Here is a 25,202-nt window from a genome sequence, read left to right on the forward strand (position 1 = left end):
GCATCTTTTTCATGTATTCATGAGGCTACTATGTTAAATAACAGTGTTCCATAGTTTTGCAGCAGCTGGAAAGCAATAAGCTAGGGAACACTGTTTGTAATTTACCAAATATGGTGTATTTATGACTTAAAGGGGATGTCAGATAGATCAGGACTACTCATGTCCCTATGCCCAATTAAAGCATATGAACTTCATAAAGGGGTTAGCCAGTGAAGTTTCCTCAGGCAACACAAGGCTATCCTAAGGTAACCTGGTGTATCTGCAATGCAAAAACCTAATGCTTTATCTACACATATACAGTTATTTTCGGTGAAATAATATTGAACACTAAAATATGTTCGTTCAATGGCATAACTACAACTAAGCCTTCCCTTAATGTTACTCATGCGTGTAGTCATATGGAGGAATTCTTTAAATCTTGTATGTCACATTTATGGCATATAAAAGTTGCACATATTTGTGCAATCCTCAGTTTACAGAAAATTTGTGCAGATGTCATCACCTTTTTGTGCAGATGTCATGACTTTACCAAAAAGTGGATGGAGGTAACAAAAAAAGACCTCATGCAGCCGAGCGGATTTACATGGGACTTACACCTCTTAATGGGTTTGGTGCGTCCAAAGGAAATGCTGGGTCTGATAAATTCCCTCCAGTGTTCCTAAATTATCAGCCAATATAGCTGTATACTCCATAAATGGCAAATATCTAAAAAAAATGCAGTAACTCCACCAACAGGATTTTACAGCCTCATTTAAACTATTCTTCATTGAACTTTGCTTGTACCAGGTTATCTATTTGTATTCCAAAAGTAACATCCAGACTCCTCACGGTGCCACTGAGCCAAAGTAATGGCACCATAAATTCACAGGATGTTGTAGTTTTGGATCAGCAAAACCATTAAAGACTAAGTACTACATCCAGAATATGGGGGGTTAAACATGGGTAGAAGAAATCTGTCTGAATGAGGTCTGAGTGACAGCTAGTGACTCTGGGCATTTCTTTGTTTATAGAAGTATATTTATTAAGATACATCAATAAATGATTGATAGATAGATAGATAGATAGATAGATAGATAGATAGAAGATAGATAAATAGATAGATAAAAGATAGATAGATTAGATACATAGATAATAGATGGATAGATAGATAGATAATAGATAAGAGACAGATCTATCTATCTATCTATCTATCTTCTATCTATCTATCTATTTATTTATCTATTATCTATCTATCTATCTATCTATCTATCTATCTATCTATCTATGTGTCTCTTATATATTATCTATCTATCTATCTATCTATCTATCTATCCATTATCTATCATCTATCTATCTATCTATCCATTATCTATCTATCTATCTATCTATCTATCTATTATCTATCATCTATCTATCTATCTATCTATCTATCTATCTATTTTTTTAGCTTGTTCCTTTGCTTACAATGACTGTCTGAAAACTATCATGCAGCAGACTCCAATGAAACATGCATTGTATAACATCCCAAGCTTAAGGTAAGGTGTCTATCTTTAAAATTATGGTAATGTTGTCATCTCAGGTATGTGTCTCCTAATGTCACAATAGTATTGTCAATCTTTCCTCACTTTTGGCACCAGACACTATTGGTAGTGATGTTTCCAGAAAAACTTGTCAAATGTATCCAAGTTCATAAGACATCTCCTTGCATGTGAGGGCAATGTGGCAAGATGGAACTTCCTAATTGCTGACAACTTGCGCAATCTCAAGTCTCCATCTCATAGAGTTAAAAAGAACATTTTGTTTTCTATTTCCACTGTTTGTTTGCAAATGTTAAGACTGTACAGTCCAATTATCTGTCTTCTGGCAATAAAATGATGGTACAACTACAAGTGTGACCTACACACCCCAAGGGCTCATTTAATATTATGCTGGATGCTGGCCAGGTACTGTTATACAGGTCACAGAACTCTGATGACTTCTAATATTCTAAATAATGTACTTTAAGAGCCTTTATTATCCATCTAAAACACATAATACGGCTGCTGCAGAACAACTTTCTATAGAGAAAACAGAAGCTTTCTGTTTCTCAGTGATTAGACAATAACTATATCAGTGCTATATAGTGCTATATAGAACTATAAAAAGTGCTGCCCATCCCTAAAGTAAGGAGAAACAGAGAGAAGTGATTATTTGAGTGCTTCTCTTGTGTTAATGATGGGGGACTCAGGACTCCAACCAATCAAAACTTTTAACATGTCTCTATGACATCATCTGTTTTTTATTTCTTAATGACAGTACCACTTTAACCCCTTCAAGACTAAGCCTATTTGGGCCTTAATGACCAGGCTCATTTTTCAAAATCTGACCTGTCTCACTTTATGCGCTTATAGCTCAGTGATGCTTTAATATATGCTAGCGATTCTGAGATTGTTTTTTCATCACATATGGCACTTTATATTAGTGGCAAAATTTGGTCACTACTTTGTGTGTTTTTTGTGAAAAACATCAAAATAACATGAAAAATTTTAAAAAAATTGCATTTTATGAACTTTGAAATTCTCTGCTTCTAAAAAAAGAAAGTCGCATCACATAAATTAGTTACTAAGTCACATTACCAATATGTCCTCTTTATTCTGGCTTCATTTCATAAACATATTTCACTTTTTTAGGGTGTTATGGGGCTTAGAAATTTACCAGCAAATTACCACATTTTCGTGAAAGTTTCCAAAACTGATTTTTTTAAGGAACCAGTTCTTTTTTTTAAGTTGATTTAGGAGGCTTGTATACTGGAAACCCCCATAAGTGACCACATTTTGGAAACTACACACCTTAAAGAATTCATCTAGGGGTATAATGAGCATTTTAACCCTACAGGGGCTGGAGGAAATTATTCACCATTAGGCCGTAAAAAAATGGAAAATTAAAATTTTCCAATAATATATACGTTTAGATTAAAGTTTCTCATTTTCAAAAGGAACATGAGAGAAAAAGCACCCCATAATTTGTAACGCAGGTTCTCTTGAGTACAACGGTACCCCATAAGTGTGCTGGGGTCAGAAGGGAAGGAGTGCCAATTAGCTTTTTCAATGCAGATTTTGCTGAAGAAGTTTCTGAGCGCCAGGTGCGTTTGCAGTGCCCCTGTAGTGTCAGCAGAGAGAGAAACCCCCATAAATCACCCCATTTTGGAAAGTACACCCCTCAAAGAATTCATTTTGGGGTGTGGTGAGCATTTTGACCCCACAGGTATTAGAGGAAAATATTCAAAAGTAGACAGTAAAAATGAAAAACTCAAATTTTTTCAATAATATGTTCCTTTAGTTTAAAATTTCTCATTTTCACAAGGAACAGAAGAGAAAATTCACCCCAAAATCTGTAACTCAGGTTCTCCTGAGTAGAACGGTACCCATATGTGGGCATAAACCACTCTATGGGCACACAGGAGGGCTCAGAAGGAAGGGAGCACCAATTAGCTTTTTCAATGCAGATTTTGCATAAAGTTTCTGAGCGCCAGGTGCGTTTACAGTGCCCCTGTAGTGCCAGCAGAGTAAAATCTCGCCATAAGTCATCCCATTTTGGAAAGTACACCCCTCAGAGAATTCATCTTGGAGTGCGGTGAGCATTTTGACCCCACAGGTATTAGAGGAAAGTATTCAAAAGTAGACAGTAAAAATGAAAAACTCGAATTTTTCCAATAATATGTTCCTTTAATTTGATATTTCTCAATTTCACAAGGAACAGGAGAGAAAATTCACCACAAAATCTGTAACACAGGTTCTCCTGAGTAGAACGGTACATCATATGTGGGCATAATCCACTGTATGGTCACACAGCCGGGCTCAGAAGAAAGGGAAGGAGTGCCAATTAGCATTTTCAGTGCATGATTTATCTGAAGAATTTTCTGAGCACCGGGTGCGTTTGCAGTGCCCCTGTAATGTCTGCAGAATAGAACCCCCCCAAAAGTCACCCCATTTTGGAAAGTGCACCCCTCAAAGAACGGGACGGATCTCGGCAGTTGCGGCGGGTGCCCGGCTATCACTGACAGCCGGGCCCTGCCGGGGATGACAGGAGCGCAGCTCCTGCGCCCCTGTCATTCCGAGGACGTACCGGCACTTCCATCTGCAGGAACGGGCTGCGGATTTGGACGTGCCGGTACGTCCTTATGCGGCAAGGGGTTAAAGTGTATGTAATCTTTTAGACAAATTGTATAATGATGTCAGATGTTGTGATTGGGAACGGTCTGGGTGCTGAGACCCCACTGATAGCTAGAATGTAGGTACAGAAGGGCCCATCTGAGTTACTGTCCCCTCAGAAATAGAGGAACAAAGTGCTACTTTGACAAAAAGTTATTCTGTCCATTCATTTTAGTGATCCGGACCCCACCGAACATGAGTTTTTAGGAGTTGTCTAAAAGTATAAGTACACTTTAATGCCACTGAACCTGCTGACCATCTGACCAGCTGATGTATATGCTGGCAACTTTCTCTTGTCGGCAGATATCTTGGAAAAGACGTAACAGGCTGTTATAGGTTAACAAAATTATGGGTGAGATGGGTGAGAGGAGTGGATATAACCAAGACAAGCATTTGTCAATAGCTCTGTAAAGTGTATGGATAGCTTTAGCACTACCATACTGTGTAAATACCAAGAAGCAGTGGTAGTTTCTCAATATAGAAGAATTCTCATAACACATACTGTATTACTCCACAGCAGTACCTGTAAACAAAATAAATCCAATACATACATACATACATACATACATACATGTAAAATGTATATAATAAATAACTAGAATTATTTATTAGGCACTATAGACATCAGATCTCACCATAGATTTTTGTTTTGCCAATAAAACACAGAGATGCTATTGGTTTTATTTCATACTTTATGCAACTAGGAATTTTCAAGACATCTATTGGAAAACAGCATGAACACAGAATGGCAAGGCTTTCATATTAAATAACTGCAAAATAAAGTAATTCTTAGCTACCCAGATCTAGGAATCTGTTATTGCAAATGCCTAAAAAAATCAATACTTCCAGGCACTTCTAATACATCCACAAGGGCATAAGCTTATCCCTAACTAAAAGAAAGTACGTACATGAGCAGATCAGCAAAGCAGCTCCCATGTCTTTATACCAAGTAATATGCCTTGGAGAGATTCAACAAGCTCATCGCTCCATAAATCTGGCTCTCCCACACCATGTTTCCACTGACTGGGGTCAAAGGTGGTAAAAAGAGTGGATAACACAACTATCAAACTACAGTGAGCACAATAGTATTAATAATTGCATATTACATAATATACTTACTAAAAGAAATGCAAAGAAAACCAATGCAGAACTATATGTACATACCTTCACTGCTGCGCCTAAAACAACATTACAGTTGTGTGCAGTCTCTGTATGTATATCAAATATAACAGATAAAATGTATATACAGCATATACAGTAGTGAATGGGCCAGGTATTATTGAGTAGTCCTTTAAAGGGAACCAATCAGTCCAATTGGGGTGGTAGTCATCTGGGCGGCTCCCCGCCCATGTCTAGTCACCGCTTTCTGCCTGTCAGCATGCTCAGTGGGGATAAGTGACAGGCAGAGAAGCCTGTTACTGCCACCTTGACCTGTCAATCATTCCTGCTGAGTGCGCTGACAAGCAGAAAGCGGTGACTAGACATGGGCGGGGAGCTGTCCCTACCTGACGTGCCTCTCCCTGTTACGCACCGGGGGATTAAACTTAATTTTCAGGACAATTAGCCCACCTAAACTAGAATAATGTACCAACAGCAGTCATTGCACTAAGGGAAGGTCAGAAAGCTAAATGACATATGTCATTTTAGACACAAAATGAGGAGGATCATTTTAAACAGAGCTGTGAAAACATAGCGTGAACATAGTATTACACTGCAGTCAATGAGAGAAATAAAAAAAAAATTCATCTCTTTGTGGGGCCTGCAAGTTGTGCATAGAGAAGTCAAGTACATTTAAACAAGAACTTTTTGGATGAGTTACTGTTGCCAATGTCTTGTAACCTGAAGTGTGACAACCAACCACGCCTGTTCCAAATACTAATGAGGATAACATACAGATGTGCCTATCACTTAGCAGCATGGCCTGGAGACAGCACATTTTTTATTTTATTCTATGTATTTGTATGTTGTTGTTTTTTTTTGTGGCTAACTATAAATCTACTAATGCTGCAGAACGTGTACAAGAGCTACACAATAGAGGCTTAATTGTAAGACACCAGATGGAAAGACAGACAATGGACAATGGATTCCGAAGCTGTAAGTTTCTGCCTAATCTTTAATGCGGGTATAGGATTTCCCATAATAATAATGTTGTTTTGCCAACAGCCTGTTCATAATGGATGTACTTGAGCTTGTGCAAAATCGGGCAAAGAGAGTACAATAAAAGCAAACTGTATCATAAATAAGTAAAAGTTATTGATACAGATTCTTCATATTGTGCATAATATGTCAGACTACAACAAACAATATTTCTATTACAAGGGTTTAAGTCTTCTCCTCAAACATAAAGTGAATTAATTCTAATATTATTCCGATCTCTACATCGAGAGTCATAACCCCCCTCCCTAGACACATGCCGGTGGGCTCTATCGTTTACTGCTCATATGTCATGGCAACTATAAAATGGTATCTATAGACTATCCACCTAGAGATAAACTTCCTTTCCAATGGATCCAAGGCCTCAGCGCCTCTATCTGCCTCTTCCTGACCCGTTTTTTCCTTGATATATTACATCCTTGCTGAGGTGTCTGTGCATACATTTAATAAAAGCAGATTATACAGCATAGTGCATGTTCTATGCTGCATGTTAAGAATTTTCCAGAAATAGGCAGTCAATGTAAATGCAAAGCAGCTTGGGAAACCTGAGCCTTATTTTTCTCTACTAGTACATATATTCTAAATATAAATCATATAGCTGTGCTGGAAGACATTCTATTGTCATAATGAATGATGATACAGGGGAGAGAATGGCAGAGATACATCACACGTACACCAAATACATACTGCATGATGAGAATTATCTCCGCGCATTTCTGGAAACAGACATAAACAAAGAACAACTAATGACAGATCACTAAGAGCTCGACAGAAGGTTCTTACCACTGCTGGAAGGCTGCTGTGAGCCCGAGCATGCTCTGAGCAGGTATGAGTTAGGAGAAAACTCCTCATCAGGGTTTGTGTCCATGATCTGATGAGAAGTATTGCTGTCAAGCAGTGGCATCTGGCAGCCTACAGGTGGAGGATTATGGGAGCTGGGCAGTTGTGCGGATGGTAGTAGGCTAGACGAAGATGTAGATGGGATGGGACGACCTGGGAAAGAGCAACAGGGATCAAAGGTCAGCAATGAATGTAATGAACGTGCACATAGAAACATTTATGTATATGTAACATTTCCACAACTATAAATGGAATCCACCAAGGAGCATGATAAAGGAAACAAGGAATTATTATATTGGTGGGACATTGCACATATGCAAGTTGTATATAACATGACCTTTTACATAGTAGCTAGCGGGTTTGACAGGCAGTATTTTGAGTCATTATCTCAAATGAGGTATTATTATTAGTGTGACCTTTTTGTTTCTAGGTGACAACATTTAAATTCCAAACCACTGTTTTATTGTAAGGATTTCTTTCACCAAACTTTTTAGTATGTTATAAAGTATATCACACAACAAAAAAAGCATAAGAAACACACTTAAAATAGTTGATAAAATACATCCAATTGGCTAAAAAAAAAATAAATAAATAAATAAGTAAATTGCTTCTGTCTTTGAACAGCAGCAGGCATTGCACAGGGCAGTTATCAGAGAACTCTGATTCACAGACAAAGATGGAAGTACAACTGATGGCATGGAGGTGCATGATAACACAATCACAGGAAATTTTAAATGAAGGTACATGGTAGTGTTGAAATGGTTAGATACAAATGGATATGGAACCCGGTGGTGTGCCACGCCTCTTATTCTTTCTGGAAATGTAAATTTAACTATTGGGGACAATCGCTGCCTTTGCTTAAGGTGCCCATAAACCTTCAATAGCTGTTGGACAAAAAATTGTTTAGCCAACGGCTATTTTCCCTATTTAACCCATATACTAATGAACATTAGCCTTTACCAACAGTTCAATTGTCCGGAATAGGGAACGGGAGTTGAGCCGCGACCAGACACCTCCCCAAAAACAAAAGGCTCAGGCAGTTAACTCTAACATGCTTGATCCTTCCTTTGTAACTACAGTACATTATCGGTCATGGAACAGTTGGGAGGGCAAAATTGCAAGGGTCGGACAGCTTCTTAAATGTATATGGTTGTCTTAAAATGGACATGCAAAAAGAGCTCTAGGTTCAACTTTAAAGGGGTTATCTGGTGTTAGGATTTATATATATATATATATATATATATATATATATATATATATATATATATATACTGTATATGCTTCCCTTTTGGAGAACATTAAAAACATGTTATTCTAATCTTCTCGCAGTCCCCCGGTGTCCTGCTGTGGTGTCTCCGATGTCCGCCACAACTGCAGCCCTGCCACTTCGGAGACAAAATTGTCTCGGGGGTGACAGCCCGCTCACCCAGTCACTGGCCACAGCGCTGTCCTGTCTCAGTCAGTGACTGGCTGAGCAGGCTGTCTCTCCAAAAACAAGTTTTTCTCGGAAGTGGGTGTGGCTGCAGTCAGCAGGGGACTGTGGAGAGGCCGCAACAGGACACTGGGGGAGCGAGGAGAGGTAAGAATAAGATATTTATTAAAGGGACACTGTCACCCCCTTTTAGCATTATGACTTCTCTACACAGGTTTAAAGGGTAAATTTTGCAGTTTTCATATCTTATTTTATATCATACATCATGGTGCTTGTTCCAGTTAAAAGTCATCCTTTATCATCTGTAGATTATGCCACAACGGTGCCATAGACCCCAGGTTCTGTAAAGTAATAGCTGTCTAGCCCCGCCCCCCTGATGGCCATTGGTACAGGCCGGCCTTAAGGTCTATGCCCCTTCCTTTCTAGGTCGGCCCATACCAATGGCTGCCGAGGGGGCGAGACCTATGTGTGATGACGTCACAGAGGGTCGAGGCCTAAGGTGGCAATAAGGGCGGAGCTAAGTGATGCTGCAGCTGTGAAGCCTCGCCCAGGTAGCACAGTCCGCAGATGATAAAAGATCACTTTTTACTGGCACAAGCACCATGATGTATGATATAGAATAAGGTATGAAAATTTACCCTTTACACCTGTGTAGATAAGTCATAATGCAAATAAAGGGGTGACAGTGTCACTTTAAGTTCTCCAGCAGGGCAGCATTATATAAAAAAAACTTCCTAGCGCTGGATAACCTCTTTATGCTATCTAACCACTTGTACATTGTGACTTAATTTTTCACTTTATTTTCATGAAATACTAGAAAGGTACCATTAGAGATTACACATAGGGAGGTCATTGTTGACAATACAAATTCCATCTCCACAGACTGCATATCGATTATAATGAAATCAATTTGCATGTGGAACATTTTACATTATGTTGTCATTTGATGGCCATTGTCCTCTACATAATAAAGAGTCGATGTATTTGCCTTGATGAATAGCTGTAGGTTTGTGACCTACAGAATGAACAAGTCAGCACTCCTTGTTTTACAAATGTGCTAAAGTTAGCAACTTTGCAATCACATAAAAGTTTAACTTCCTAAGAAACATAAACTGGAGCTGAAATAAAGTGAAACTAATTGACTCCAACACACCATCCTTGACTACTTCATAATAACCTCAGTGCTTGCAGAAAAATACATCACTTATACATTCAGAGTGTTAATATTAGTAACAGTGTATTGCCACAAGCTCACACAAAGGGATAGTTTGTTACAATGACTTGTTTAGCAATGGGGTGAAGTATTGTCCCATAGGCAAGAATGAAAACATTGTACATATGTTTAGTTCTAAAAATAATTTCTATGAAATTTGGGTGTGCAGTAGCAAATGTTAGAATAGCAGTTTAACCTAATAAAGTCAGAAAAAAGCCATACCCTTAAAGGGGTTTTCTGATTCCACATATTGATGACATACCTTTAGGATTGGCCATCAATATCTGATCAGTGATAACCCCATCAATTAGCTATTCTGCAGAGCTGCCATTGCTAGATCTACACTGTCAAAAGGGCCAGCAGTAACCTTTGTTCAGTGTGTAGTGGCCTGGTTACTTCAGCACAGCTCCTATTGCAGCGAACAGGAACTCAGTAACCAGGCAAAGCTTTCCCCTCCTAATGAATACTAACTAGAAGCGGCAAGCAGCGGTGGACCAGTGCACCAGAGAAAAGTGACCCCACCTCTAGTTCACCAAAATGTCTCATTGGCACATTAAATAAACACCAATATCCCGAAAATGGTGCTGAGGATGAAGGTAAGAAACTTAGCTTCATCCTCAGTGCCCTGTATGCTATTATTATTCTCAGGATACCTTCATCCTCAGTGCCCTATATGCTATAGGGAGATATTAGATGCTTCTAACTTGCTCATAGCTTCCTTTTAAAGTGATACTATGGGCAAAAGCTTCAAAGTGCAAAGTTTTTTTTTGTTAGGGAAAGACACAGGCAATGGTCCCAGGAAATTCTGTGATACACAATACATTCAGTCAGGTCAATCATGCAGCCAGCGTATACATTATTCTCAACTGAATGGCAATAACTGCCATGACCTGCCCAGAGACCTATCCAGGGAATGACACAATGTAAAGCCTGTACATTCATGAATAAGCCATTTCCTTTACAGGATCCTGGGCAGGACCACCATCATCACACTGTATAGATGGCGTGGTGACCTGTCATAAGATGCTTGTTGATAATCAATCATCTGAGACATATAGGTGAGACTATGATGGAGGAGTAGTTGCTTCCTTTCCAGGAAAAACAATATTTTTCATTGCATTACTTTAAAAATTACAGCTCTTACTAACAGATTGTCAGTCACTGGTAGGGAACATGTGGACTCTATGTCAAAGCAACAGAACAAAGCCGCATGATAGAGATAAACTGAAATTCTGTAATTCAGGATTGCTCACTGAACGATTCCTTTTGCTCACATATGCTGCAGTGAAATTCAGAGATTGCAAATGTGACGTGCGGAGACAGTGCTTCATTTAGTTTTCAAAACACATCACCTTTACATAGATGCACTGCCCTACTGTAATCTTCTATCCAGGACAGACTGTTTTACCTGAAATTCCCTGGCTTCCTATAAAACGTGCATCGCAGAGAGGCGTACGAGGCCAAGTAAGGTCACAGCACAGCAATATTTCAGAGCCGTTGAACAGATTTCCTAATCCACACTGGAGGGTACATTACTCTTCTGCGTTAGGGGTATTTGCAAAGAACAATGAAAAGTGAATGACCTGTGAGCCCAGAAGGTCATAACTGTCTGCAATTGTACCAGTTTCTAAAGCTGGAATAAAGTATAATTGACTTCAACTTTGTTGATGTTCAATCTTGGAGTGGGGAAAAAAAAAAAACTTTGGATTTCATCTCCTGTAAATTATTATTTTCTTTATTTATGATATGACAGCACCGAGATATCTGCATTTAATTCTCAGCATAAAAAATGGCTTCTCTTTTCACTCCAGCCTGGGCAAAATAGATATTCTGCTGTGTATTGATGAAATACATGTCACACAACTCATAAGGAGACGTAAAAATTCTACATAAATAAAATCTGTGCTGTATGCTGTTAAGAGCAGTTTTCTTGTCATCATTGTAATGTGCAGTTAGGCTGAATAAATCTCAACTCTCTTAACTTTTGGATAGGAAAAGGCAAAGAATATCTAAAATAAGTGCTGGGATAAAAACCTAAGTGTTCCCAGGTTGCTTGCAAACTGTGATAGTATAATAGATACAAAGTCTAGGCTTTAGACACTGCCTGGTATACAATGAATTTAGCAGTACGATAACAAACATACATTTATAATATTTCTATTGATCCTATACCTATATTGATGATATTTAGGTACTGTAGAACACCATGATCACTTGGCACACCGAATCTCACAGTACCTAGCTTTCATCTATCAGAAAAGGGCTATTTGTCTATATACCAACAGAAAGGTATGGTGACATATACTGTGATGTATCCACAGCAGGCCCATTCACTTTAATGGACTTTACTAGTGACTATATATGGTCTTGAACTGAATGTACAGGGAAATTGACTTTACACAGGCACTTCTAGACTATGTTTGGTCCATTAAAGTGAATGTGCCTGTGGGTATGCCGATGTATACCTCCGACGTAGAGACCTTTTCTAATGTGAACATACATTCCTTGTAAATGGCTGGATGATGCTGTCACAACCTGCAATGCAACCTTAGGGAAAAATAAAGTTATTTATTGTGCAATATCATCTTGCCAAACTACTAGATGATAAAAAGCTTTTTCTAAAGTAATCATAGGATAGACCATAAAATATTGATAGATGGGTGTCTAAACACTGGGAGATTAACCAATCCCAATAACAAGCTGCTTAATCCCCTTTTCAGTAACATGCTGATCTACTCAATTGTAACTTTCTTCTATTTTTCCTGTTTATTTAAAGTGGTAATTTTTTTTAGGAAGTATTTATTTAAAAAAAAAACAGACTTTCTTCCATCAGGTACATTTGCTTTAAGCTTTTCCTATGGATAGAACGGCATCGGCGCGAGGAAGTTGATGCCATGGTCCTTGTTTTGAAGTGCAGCCCCAGTGGGACAAAATCTCCACGCCTCTATGATTCAGCTCCATTGATTCTAAGGAAGCCGTGTTATAGAGGGACGGGGGTTTTCTCTCACTGGGGCGGGCTGGGCCACCTCCAGTGCTTTATCCACGTCCGGTGCCCGTGAACAGTGGTTCAAAAGAAAGACCATGGCACAGTATTCCCTGCTCCTGTGCCGTTCTATTCATGGGCAAACCCGATAGTACATCCCTTTAAACTCTTAAGGAGATTTAAATGTTTCCCTGGTAACAGACTACAAATAGTTTGTTGTCTAAACCTGCATTTATACCCCCTTCCATCTCATTAACAACAGATTTGGAAGGTTACCAAAAATAAAATACAGGCGTTCCTGCACTGACAGGCGGTCAAACAGTGAAATGATGCCCGTCATTTTAACCTCAAAATGACGTCCATCATTTTAGATGGGCCAGAAAAAAACGTTATGTGAACATGGGGGGGCATTTATGAAACTTACGGCAGGGGAGTACGACAGGGAGAAGGCGCAAATTTGCCCCTTCTCTCTGGCATATGCATGCCGTATCCCCCTCTTTCCCAATGGGGGGGTGGACAGGGAGCTCGGGGGAGGGTGCAGCAAGGTGGGGAGGAGGTGTGGCCTACTCCCGCACCTTATTTATCATGATTTATGCCTCATTTATCGTAATTCAAATGTACATCTGCTTCCAGCAGGTGTAGATTTGTTGCGCCAGGTGCAGGGTTGGGTGCACAGCCTGCCGGATTCACTAAAGGGGTGCCTCTTAGAGAATCAAGCCGAGAAAAGGGGGGCAGGGTCTAATTTAAGACTGGCGTATGAGTATGCCGATCTTGATAAATCCCCCCCCCCCATGTGTGTTATTTCTGCACAAATGATTAGAATTATATGGGGAATTTCACAAAATGTATATAGCGTAACAATCCTGTGTGCTTTACCTTTAACTGCTAGAAATCCTAAAACATTCTTCACAGCTCTACAAAAGCAACTTTATTAGAAATATCCGTTTTATTAATAAACAGTAGAAAATCCTTTGTGGATCTCTTGGGATTTGGGTGCTAATAGAGAATTATGCATCCGTGAAAAAAAGATGGAAGGAAATTATTAATTTTAATAAACTGAGCCATTTTCATTTTATTTTGACTCCTGCTTTGTTTCAACTGAGAAGACATAGGGGGTGAATGTTTGTCGAGAGTTCTAGCAATTAAGATAATCTTGTCTGTTTCAAATGTAAAAAAGTTTATTTTCTATTTTTATCCACTTATTTTACTTCCTGATTAAAGCAAAGAATCTTAAGCCTTGGCAAATATTCCCAAGCAAAGCTTTGACCTACTCCAGTCAACCTCATTTCTAAGTAGCGAAATGAAAGTCTCCACTGGGAACAGTGCATTTCTCCACAAATGTGTTCTGTGCATTCACTTTGTGCTGCTGCTTGTCTTTGTGGTATTTAATAGTACTACTTCCTACAAAATAGGTAACAATTAGCAAAAGGCATGCGATGGGATAGCTGTAAGATAGCGGTAGGTGGTAAGATCACACTCTCAGCAATGAACATGGAAAATGCAGAGTTACCTAGAAATGTAATGTTTCTCTGGCAAGTGATTTTCTGGAAGGAAAAACCAATAGAAGCCTCTAAAAACGTTTGTGAATGCAGATAAATACTGTATAACTGCAATGTTTTATTAAAATGATAGTCACAGATTAAATTCCCTATTCCACTATCAATCAAACATGCTTAAGAGTTTTCAGCTTCCTCCGACTGGAAGAGCAGAAATGAAAACGGTCTACTTTATTTCCATTGGTAGATTCATTGCTGTTTGTTGTACTTTTATCATATCCCCTGTGCTCAAGATATCTAGTATAATAAATAACACTGGATGTATTGCTATCAGCAGCTTATTCAGAGATTTGAAACAGTGGCCGACCCAAACCTTGCTGTGAAATATTTAAAGGGCAGTTTCACCTTTGTGTATGAGAAAATCATATGTATAACAAATTTATGAGACTTTGCAATTATCAGAGTAGCACACATATATCTGTGAAAACAGGCTCTTTATTACTTAAAGGGGTTTCCCCACCATAAGGGGTATTCAACCATAGATATTTGTGGCTTAACCACAGAATATGCCATAATTGTCTGATAGGTAACAGTCCCAACTGAGGCACCTTCACTGGTCCGTGGAGCTGCAATACGTCAGTCAGAACAGTGGCTCCAAAAAATTTTTTAAAAAAGGGCACCAAGCATGTGTATGTCAATCTTATTACTGTCTATGGTGATCACAGGAAGAGCTAAACTAGGTGGGGGATTTCATAGACACAACAGGAATCCCAGGACCCTCACCTAGCAGATAGCAAATAATGCTATAGAAAAAAGTTCTTGCGGATCCCTAAACGTAGAAAGTAATTTAGAAAAAGGAGAAATGGTCAAAATGATGTCACTAGCTATAATTATGGATCTGTACTTTGCGGACGTTATCTCTGTAATATCCTCAAATTACATACACTCCCATAAACTTCTTGCAATTACGGTCTGTATGGTCCGTACTAGGGCATGTCAATATTTTTTTGCTGCATGGATTACAGTCAATTGACAGATCTGTAAAATTACACACATGTGAATAGGGTCAAAGAAACCCATGGGACCACACTTTGTTCATAATTGCAAATCCACAATTAACAACAAAAATTATGAACGTGTAAAATGGGAAGGGTAACCTCCTGGGTGCCGTAACCTCATGTGGTGTTATTCAGATACATAACATGTTGGTATTTGTCCCTGCATTTCCTGCTTCACATGAGCCACTCACAGCTATTAAATGAATCTGTATTGACAAGTCACTTGTGTGTTTGAATGATACTAAAGCAGAACATGATCTTGCTCCATGCTTATCCCATTATTAAGTGAGGTAGAGAATATTCATCATTCTAACCACATCACTTGTAATATCCACAGGGCTTACTGACACCGGTAACGGCAACATTTCAAGGAACGTCACGGGGTACAATAGCGTTAATGAGAGATGTTACCATGTGTAAAAGAAACTGTAGTCTATGTTAAACTGATATAAACCAGTAATCGTAAGTAGCACAATGTTATCATGTTGCCATGCTAAAATGGAGATGCTAGGGATGCTATCTCTTTTTTTTTTTTTTTTCCCCTTATCTGTTTTATTAGTTGATCTTTAGAACCAGAGCTAAAACTACATCCACATTCATCAGGGCTAGACGTCGTCTCTGACATCCAGCACTTTCCTTCCACTGACCCTTTATTTTATTGTCAGCTTGTAAAATAATACTCTAGGTAATGAGTTGTAGGAATAAGGTTATAGGCGCGATGCTTGCCTATGCACCTAAGCAAACAAAATGCATTCCAAGACAGATCTGAGAGATATGCTAATGAGCATCTTGCGGCCCATGGGTGGAATATTGTTTTGAAATTAATAGGTTGCTCATGCTCAGTGACATAAAATAGAGTCTTCCAGAGAGTTGATTTCAATTTGCATTCATAATAAGAAATCTCCTAAACCTTTCCTTTTATTATAATAATTATGCCTGACAACAGAAGTATCAAAATGTTGGAAAGGAATCTTAATTTTGTTTATGCAATTAGGCGGTTCTTGACCATAAATGACAAGGATTTAGCCATGAATTAACAAGAACAATTTCCCATCTCAAAAGCTGTCAGAAGAGGCCACTCATGCCAATTTATCTTACTCCAGCACATCTCTGGTACCTGTCATTCATACACAGGATACATTTGGTTGTGATTGCCATTTTTCTATCCACTTCCTTTTGCCTTTCATACCAGGCAATTTACGGCAAGTCAATCAAGGTTGAAGCAGACCTTGTTTAAATAAAGAACTGTTGGGCTCTTTCACACCAACAATTTCAAAAAGACAGAATGTGCTGTATATTTTACATTTACATTTATAGTACTTTTTCTTTTTTTTTTTTTTCTTCTTCTTCTTCTTCTTCTTGCTAAAATGCTGCAAAAGTTACAAGTCAAACTAAAGCCAACCAGAGATTTCGACAAAAGAAAAAAATCCAGAAAAAGCACATTGAGCGAATATATACATTTCCACTGTCTAAAATTCAATCAGTCTGCAGATATGTCTAAACAGTGAAAGAGTGCTCAACTATGGGATTGCTTTTTCCACTGTTCTTCCCTTGCAATTTGAGGGAGGGCTGCATGAAAGAAACGACATGCCCCAAATTATCTGACCCTGATAACCCAGGTAAACAATTTCAAGTGTTCGTCACTTTGGCTCTTCCATCTGGGATTTTCCGGCTGTATAGTTGTGGGACAGGGAGCTATTTTGTCATGTTATAATGAGTTTTGTTGACAGACTTCCATTATATTTTAGATCAGTCACAGTAAAAAGGAAGTAAGTAAAACAATCACAAACCACTGTGGAAAATACATTATAAAGTCTTGGTGGAAAAACTGTCATACTAACCCTGTGTTAAGAATTTAGTGCACATATTTTACACTACTGTAATGTATGGGGTTCTTGGAGGCATTATAAATGAAAAAAATATTAAATATAATACCAACTAAAATAAGTATTACCAATGCCTGATATTTACCAAATACTAAACCCATCCTACAGTATTTTCAAACATATAACCTATAAAGCATTGTGGGTTTCTTCAATGTAAGCTCTTATTTAAAGGGGTTATTCAGAAAGTTATAAACGTCTGTAATTTACTTTATAATTATATATATATACCATATAATACCTCAAGTCTTTCTATACTTATCAGCTGCTGTACGTCCTGCAGGAAGAGGTGTATTCTTTTGAGTCTGACACACTGCTATCTGCTTTCACCTCTATCTGTGACAGGAACTGTCTAAGGAAGTAGCAAATCCCCATAGAAAATCCTCTACTGCTCTGGACAGTTCCTGTCACAGACAGAGATGTCAGCAGAGAGCACTGTGTCAGACTTAAATAATACACGACTTCCTGCAGGACATTAAGCAGCTGATAAGTACTAGAAGACGAGATGTTTAAAGGGAACCAATCACTTAAAAAACGCATGTAAAGCTATGGGAATGTGCTGTAGCAGCACCCAGCACACTTCTCAAACATGCTTTTATACCCCCCGTCCCTGCAATGTACAAGCCAAAAACGTACTTTATAAACTCGGCGCTCTGTATGTAAATTACCCCCAAGTAGTCCTCTGGGCGGGGAGCTGCGGGCAAGTAGTCACGGTCCCTGGGCGTTCTGCATTGCTAATCACGCCCCTCTGGGCGTGATTAGCCTGCATAATTGTGTCGGCGTCATCGGAGGCGCGCTGTCTCTAACGTCAGCACGCCTACGTTCTTGCTGTGCCGCTCATGCGCAGTACAGCGGGTCCGGTCTGCGCCGTACTGCGCACGTGCAGAAAGCCTCAAACTCATTGCTGGAGATCCGGCAATGACTTCGAGGCGATTTTGCACCTGCGCAGTACGGCGCAGACCGGACCCGCTGTACTGCGCATGAGCGGCACAGCAAGAACGTAGGCGTGCTGACGTTAGAGACAGCGCGCCTCCGATGACGCCGACACAATTATGCAGGCTAATCACGCCCAGAGGGGCGAGATTTGCAATGCAGAACGCCCAGGGACCGTGACTACTTGCCCGCAGCTCCCCGCCCAGAGGACTACTTGGGGGTAATTTACATACAGAGCGCCGAGTTTATAAAGTACGTTTTTGGCTTGTACATTGCAGGGACGGGGGGTATAAAAGCATGTTTGGGAAGTGTGCTGGGTGCTGCTACAGAACATTCCCATAGCTTTACATGCGTTTTTTAAGTGATTGGTTCCCTTTAAACAGAAGTAAATTACAAATCTACACAACTTTCTGACAGCAGTTGATTTAAAAGAAAATACATTTTGAGTTCCCCTTTAAAGACGGCAATCAGATGTCAGAAAGTTCCTTGTTTTTCTCTGCTGTCAAATGATCATTGACCTAGTAAGCCACAGAGGACATTAGACGAAGCTCAAGCAGGGAGTGCAGCTTACTTTGTGGAAATAATTTTTATATTGCCACTTTTCATCAATAACATAATTACAATATTGTTCATACAACATGAAAAATTGAGATTAAGGATACATTCACATGTACAGTATCCCATTGGATTTCATGCTGCAAGTTTTCCGCTGCGATTCTGATTAGCATTAATGTCTATGGCACTACATTCTTGCAGTGGGAGTCCATAGAGTATTATAGTTAATATATAGTCCTGCTATGTCAAAAATAATAAAGAAGCCATGCTAAACTGCCCCAGTGCCCACTATGTTAATGGGAGCTGCATAAACGGCATAGCCCCTTGAGTTGTGCTGTTTCTGTAGCTCTGGTGGTGCCATGCTGTTTATACACTCACCTAATGGGGTTATGTAAATCGTGTTTGTCTCTTTTTGACTCTCACCACCTCCAGAGGCCACAACCAGGCTAGGGGACTCTTAATCTGGTCGGAGCCAGCCTAAAGGACCCTCAATAGGTGGTATCCAGAAATGGGACCCACATCTATCGGATGTCATGGCGTATCCTGTGATTATACTCCAAAAAATATCCAAGCATGGTGTATAGTAATAGTTGGTCTAAACGTTTATAGATGCGTCAAATTCTTAAATAACCTGCACCATTTTTAGCTTCATTAACAATAATGAACCTTCATCCACATAATGGATTTCCATATATTTGTAAATTACAACTGTATGATTGCAAGGAGTGGAGCAGATGCATCTCATATTGAGAAAAGTACCTATAAAGGCTATTCTAAAAAGGCTTAGATTTACTTGTAAAATACATGGATTATGCAGCAGTAGGCAATTAGAGACAGATGCCAGCAGCCCAAGTTTCTTTGGAGTAGATGAGTATAGCTGCTTGATGAATCCTAATCATAATGACTAGAGCCGAAGACTTTTGTAGTGCAGAAAAAATTAATTAAAGCACGGGCTTACTGTACCACGTCAGGTGCTACTTAGACATATTGACATTATTGTTTTGTTGTATTCTATAAAGCTCGCTAATGACAGTGACTACTTATATGCTTTAAAATAATGTTTTAAGCACATAATCAGCTCCAAAGACGTTCCACTTTGTTTGTTTTTTCAGGATTAAACTGTATTTTTTAGACTCTGTTGCCTTTCGCAAAAAACTCTTCAGAAGAATATGTTCTTATACATGCAAGCTGATTATCAAGAAAATTGTCCTTATGGTATAATTGCATTGCTGCCATCTCAATGAACAGGGACAGTACATGTAACAGTTTCTATCACACTGTTAGTGAAGAATATCGTGTATAAGGCCTTATTAAACCAGGCATAATGCATTTGTATTTACCAGTCCGTATTTCTGAGGTTACACCCAGACAATTTTGGTTTCATGGGGAAAACAAACACCACAAATCACTACTATGAGGCTATGTTCACACAACGCTAATTCCGTACTAATCACGGCCGTTGCAACAACGGCCGTGATTACTACGGAACTTGCGTTATGCTGAGGGCTGAGGGAATCCTATACTATTTGTATACACTCCGGCTGGGATCCCCAGCGGCGCCGCAAGAAACTGACATGTCAGCTTTCTGTGGCCGCTATTGAATGAATAGCTGCCACAGAAAAACCTGTCAGTGCACACAATGGAGCGCGCGGCCAGGTCACGGAATGCCCTGGTGTCTCACATTGTGTGAACATGGCCTGAAGCTATAAGTTTAGTCCAATAATACTCATGGGGGAATGTTGTATCCACAATGTAAAAATGTTAAACACAGGTACTATATGCAAGTTTGAATTAAACCTAAGTTTTCATAAAGGCAGCACCCTACTCTGTACTAATGTGGGACAAGAACCCATAGAACACCTGTCCGGTTTTCCGGATGGAAAAAAAAAAAATAAGTGAACAAGGGTGCGTAACCCCTTCCCGTCAGTAAAATGTATATATACGTTCTTACTGCACATATCCCGAGAAGTAGGAATGTATATATACGTTCCTGACTACAGGGGTTTCCTGATGTGAGCGGGAGCACTGCATAGAGAGCAATCCCACTCACATCAATGTCCGGGGCTTGGAGGTAATGAGAGTAAGCTGCAAATTCGCAGCCGACTCTCATTAACCCCTTAAACGCCGTGATCTACAGCGATCACGGCGTATATGGTGCTCAGTGACAGATCAAGCATCTGCCACTGAGTGATCGGGACCCCCGCAGGGGGGGGGGTACACTCCTTATCTCTGTCCTCTGCGATCTATGTGTAGAGTCTGCTCTCAGGCAGGCTCTATACATAGATCGCCGATAACACTGACCTATGCTATGCTATGGCATAGCATAGATCAGTATATTTAATCTAATGATTGCATATTTTACAGTGATAAGAGTATAAAAAAGTACTATTTTTTTTTTAAGTATTAAAAAAACCTTATAAACCCCTCCCAATAAAATACCATCCTGCCCATTATAAAAATAAAAATATAAATAAATAAACAAATTACATATCGTAGCGTGCGGAATTGTCCGATCTATTGAAATATAACATTATTGTTCCCGCACGGTGAGCGGCGTAAATTGAAAAAGAAACGCACCAGGATTGCTGATTTTATTAATTATATATCCCAAGCGCTATGGCTCTTAGAAGACAGGGAGGAATATTAATTAATTAATCTGACCCCGACTTTTGTGCATCAAAGGGCCCTGTCTTGAAGGGGTTAAACACAAAAAAGATAGCATACTCATCCCCCACCACTCAGCTATGCCAGATCCAATCCCTATTGCTTCCTGGTTACTGTGACATGTTAACCCTGCAGAAATAGTCCACTCAGTCATTGCTGTGGTCAGGGGTCGATTTAGCAGTTAGTTCCTGCAGGGGCAGTATGTCACATAAACCAAGAGGCAACAGAAAAACAGGAGCTGTCAATACATCAATGGCTGGGGATTTGGGCTAGTGAGTATGCTTGCTTTTTAAACTTTATTTTAAAGCACCTCACTTGCTTTTAATTTTTTTTGGTCTTGTGTTATGATACCCCATTAAGGCTCTTTAAGGAGTCAAGCATTGTCTTGAAGGGAGGCAATTTTCAACAGGTGACACCAGTGACCAAGCTATTTTCCTTTTGGAGGGAAACTACCTGGCATATGTTTTCCTGGGACCATTGCATGGCCCCCAAAACCCTCTTGGTGGTCTTCTAATTAAGTGATATTACCCAATCAGACCTATGTCAAAGCCCTTTCTCAACCAGCCAGCCCCCTTCTCTGTGTGGACAAGAGGCATGAACCTCAAAACAACTGTCTATGAATGGGTACTCTTTCTTCAGGTAGAATTCTGTTTTGGCTAATTATCCCCGATCATGTTTCAAGGCTTTTTAAGGTGTTAAATACTGACTTGCAGGGACCTACCTAGTGCAGAAAGCTACCGGGTGACACTAAAGACTATGTTCATTTGAGAAAGGATACTTTCAAGTCACACATATGTCTATAAACTGTTACTTTGGGTCCCCTAGTGGCATACACATTCACAGCAAGTTGAGACTTGAGAATTTACTTTATTGTCGATTGTTATAAATGGAAACAATGGCACAAAAATACCATACCTATGTTGTGCTGCTCTAAGAGCAAACAATATCATACATAATATAATGAGATAACCATGCTTTGATGTTACTACATACAGTACAAGTTATGATGCAATACTTCCATGATACCAAGTCGTGGCTAAAAAATGGCAATTTCAGTTAAATTTTAACCACCCTTGTCCAAAAGAAAATGATCAGTTTTATAAATTCAAATATATATATCCATTTTAATTTTACACGCACCATATAAAGATGTCTACTGCATGGCGGAAAGTGAGGAAGCAGGCAATGGGGACAACTTGATTAATTTGAAAGTCTTTCGTTAACAATTAGAAAGAGGTTAGAAAATTTTTTGCTCTACATTGCTCTTCTCCTCAAGACTATAATAGTGTCTGCTTGAAGAATTCTAAAATATTACAGAGAATAGGAAAGTGACAAAACCCATTTGTGTAGATTTTATATCAGTACTGCCACTGTAATTGTTCTTATTACAGTCAGATTATTTAATTGCTATAAAAAGCAAGGGCATAATTTATCTTAATTAATTCAGCTCCAGATTCATCAGAGAAAATGACATTCAGTAATATTTTTTGTTCTGTTCATGCATATATCAAATATATTATACAATGATTAGATCTCATAGAGATAATCTGTCTTCAGATGATGCTATAATACAAAGAAATTCATATTATAATGTCCAGGCTGAATTCTGGAAGGAAGCAACTCTTACACTTTTCATTGTTCTCATATATATTATTGATCTGACACGTTCTCGTTCTTTAGACACTGGAGACTATATTAATATATATATATATATATATATATATATATATATATATATATATATATATATAATGTAATAATACATAATTGCCCCTTGAAATAATAACATTGAGCGTACGAGGTAACAATGGACTTCATTTATATTGGAGACATCCAGGCAAATGCTTTTTGGAAATACTGCACATTATGGTTCTTAAATGCAAGTAGTCCTTTCCTGTTGCTTATACAATTGCAACATGAGATTGTCATCACTCCTTATCTCCTGGGTGATTCACAGCCTAATTTCCCTTTATTATATACATACTAAAGCCCCTATAACACAGGGTGACATAGAGGAGCAAACGATCGCTGTCAAGACTCATTTGCTCCTTGTTCCCCGCTCCCTGACAGCGCTATTACACACAGCAGTAGTGAGCGGGTAAGTGCAGGGGGGCTGCGGGAAGCTGTGGGGGCTGCCCAGCTGATCACTAAATCGTCCGGGTATCCCATAGGGGATGGTGGCAGTCTGCTGTCGCCACTCCTATTCCGCAGAGCGACAGCAGCAGATCGCTGCTGTCACAGTCGTTTGTCTTTCAACATGTTGAAAGACAATCGACAGCAACGATCAGCCGACATCATTCATGTTGGCTGATCGTTGCCTTCTATTACACGGGATGATTATCAGCTGTACCAGCCGATATTGGCCGAATACGGACGATAATTTTTCTATGTAATAGGGCCCTAAGGGTGCCTTTACACAGAGAAAGATTTTTCTGACAGATTTTTGAAGCCAAAGCCAGGAATGGATTTCAAAAAAGGAGAAATCTCAGTCTTTCCTGATCTGTTCTGTTTATAGTCTGTCTGGTTTTGGCTTCAAAGATCTGTCAGATAAATCTCTCTTTGTAAAGGCACCCATAGACCGATATCATAGAAAGCCAATTGATCAATCAATTAGTTTGTGGAACCCACAGAAACATAGGAAAAAATATATAAAAACTATGGAGGTGTTATCCTTCTAAAATTACTAGGTGATGAATACCTCTGCAGGCTGTAACTAACTAACTAGCATAACTGGGGGTGACTATGCTGGAAGTCTGTGCCCTTCAAAGATCAGTATAAGGCTCTGTCTGTACAACTTCCATGATCTCCAACATAACAGCAACCATGACAATTGTGCTGAACCCATTAGGCAACACACACATCAACAATGGCCACCAATTAACTAATAATGGGGTCCAAATCTCCAGTCTTCCAGTACTTCTCAGCTGCTGTATGTCTTGACGGAAATTGTGTTTTTTTTCCTAGTCTGACAAAGTGCTCTCTGCTGCCACGCACTCCTTTTTTATGGATATCTTGCCTGAGACCACCGTACCAGGTCAAGAACTGAAAATATTTGTCCTTCTTAATCAAATCTTTTTTCTGATGTTTATTCAGACTTGTCCTCCATTACATTTTCACTTATCTCTGCTAAAGTTGTATTAAATATAGCAGTAACTTATTCTTCTTCTAATAATACACATTCCCGCTATATTCCCAATAAAATGGTCATTTTCCTTCTCCGAACACATCTATTATATGAGACATCAGACAAACCTCTCTATTATACATTCCAGTATAGACATTACATGCATGAGTGAGGTCATTTTTCATTCTGTCGTCTGTGATAAAACATAAAACATATAGCAGTAGATAATTACTAGCTTATCTTTTATCATTTACTGCAAATACAGTGCACACTACTATGGTGACACTTTTATACAATATGAACAAACAGGCTGAATTGGCATTGCATGATATGCCTCATATTTTCACCCAGCTTGAATTTACATATTTTAAAAGTTGCATACAATTATTGTGTCACTATATTTCTCCCTCCCCTATTCTGGGTAGGCTTTTCAGAAGACTGTGGAATATGCGTGGTGAGATTTGCATCTATTCAGACAGAGAACTAACAGGTAAAATATGGCCCTGCATGCAAAAATATGGCATCAAACTTTCCCTTTACTGAACCATAATTCATGTAAACCAGACCCAAATTATATCACCTTCCATTTTCAAACTTTGAATCAGCCTTCACACAATGACAGGTAGAATGTTTAGCATGGCACCTTCTTAAGCCAGATTTAACTGTAAAATGTTCTCCACTCTTTAACACCTTTACTG

At 39.1% G+C, this 25,202-nt stretch overlaps 1 protein-coding gene across 1 annotated transcript in view; it reads right to left on the reverse strand.

Annotated features, from left to right (window-relative positions):
- Positions 1–25,202, reverse strand: part of TENM2 (teneurin transmembrane protein 2) — a 750,809-nt gene that overhangs the window by 455,856 nt on the left and 269,751 nt on the right. Inside the window, exon 3 of the mRNA XM_069970729.1 lies at positions 7,107–7,316. Within this exon, the coding sequence (XP_069826830.1) occupies positions 7,107–7,316 (210 nt within the window). The remainder of the gene's footprint in view (positions 1–7,106; positions 7,317–25,202) is intronic.

Source organism: Dendropsophus ebraccatus, chromosome 1 (assembly GCF_027789765.1).
Source record: "Dendropsophus ebraccatus isolate aDenEbr1 chromosome 1, aDenEbr1.pat, whole genome shotgun sequence".
NCBI lineage: Eukaryota > Metazoa > Chordata > Amphibia > Anura > Hylidae > Dendropsophus > Dendropsophus ebraccatus.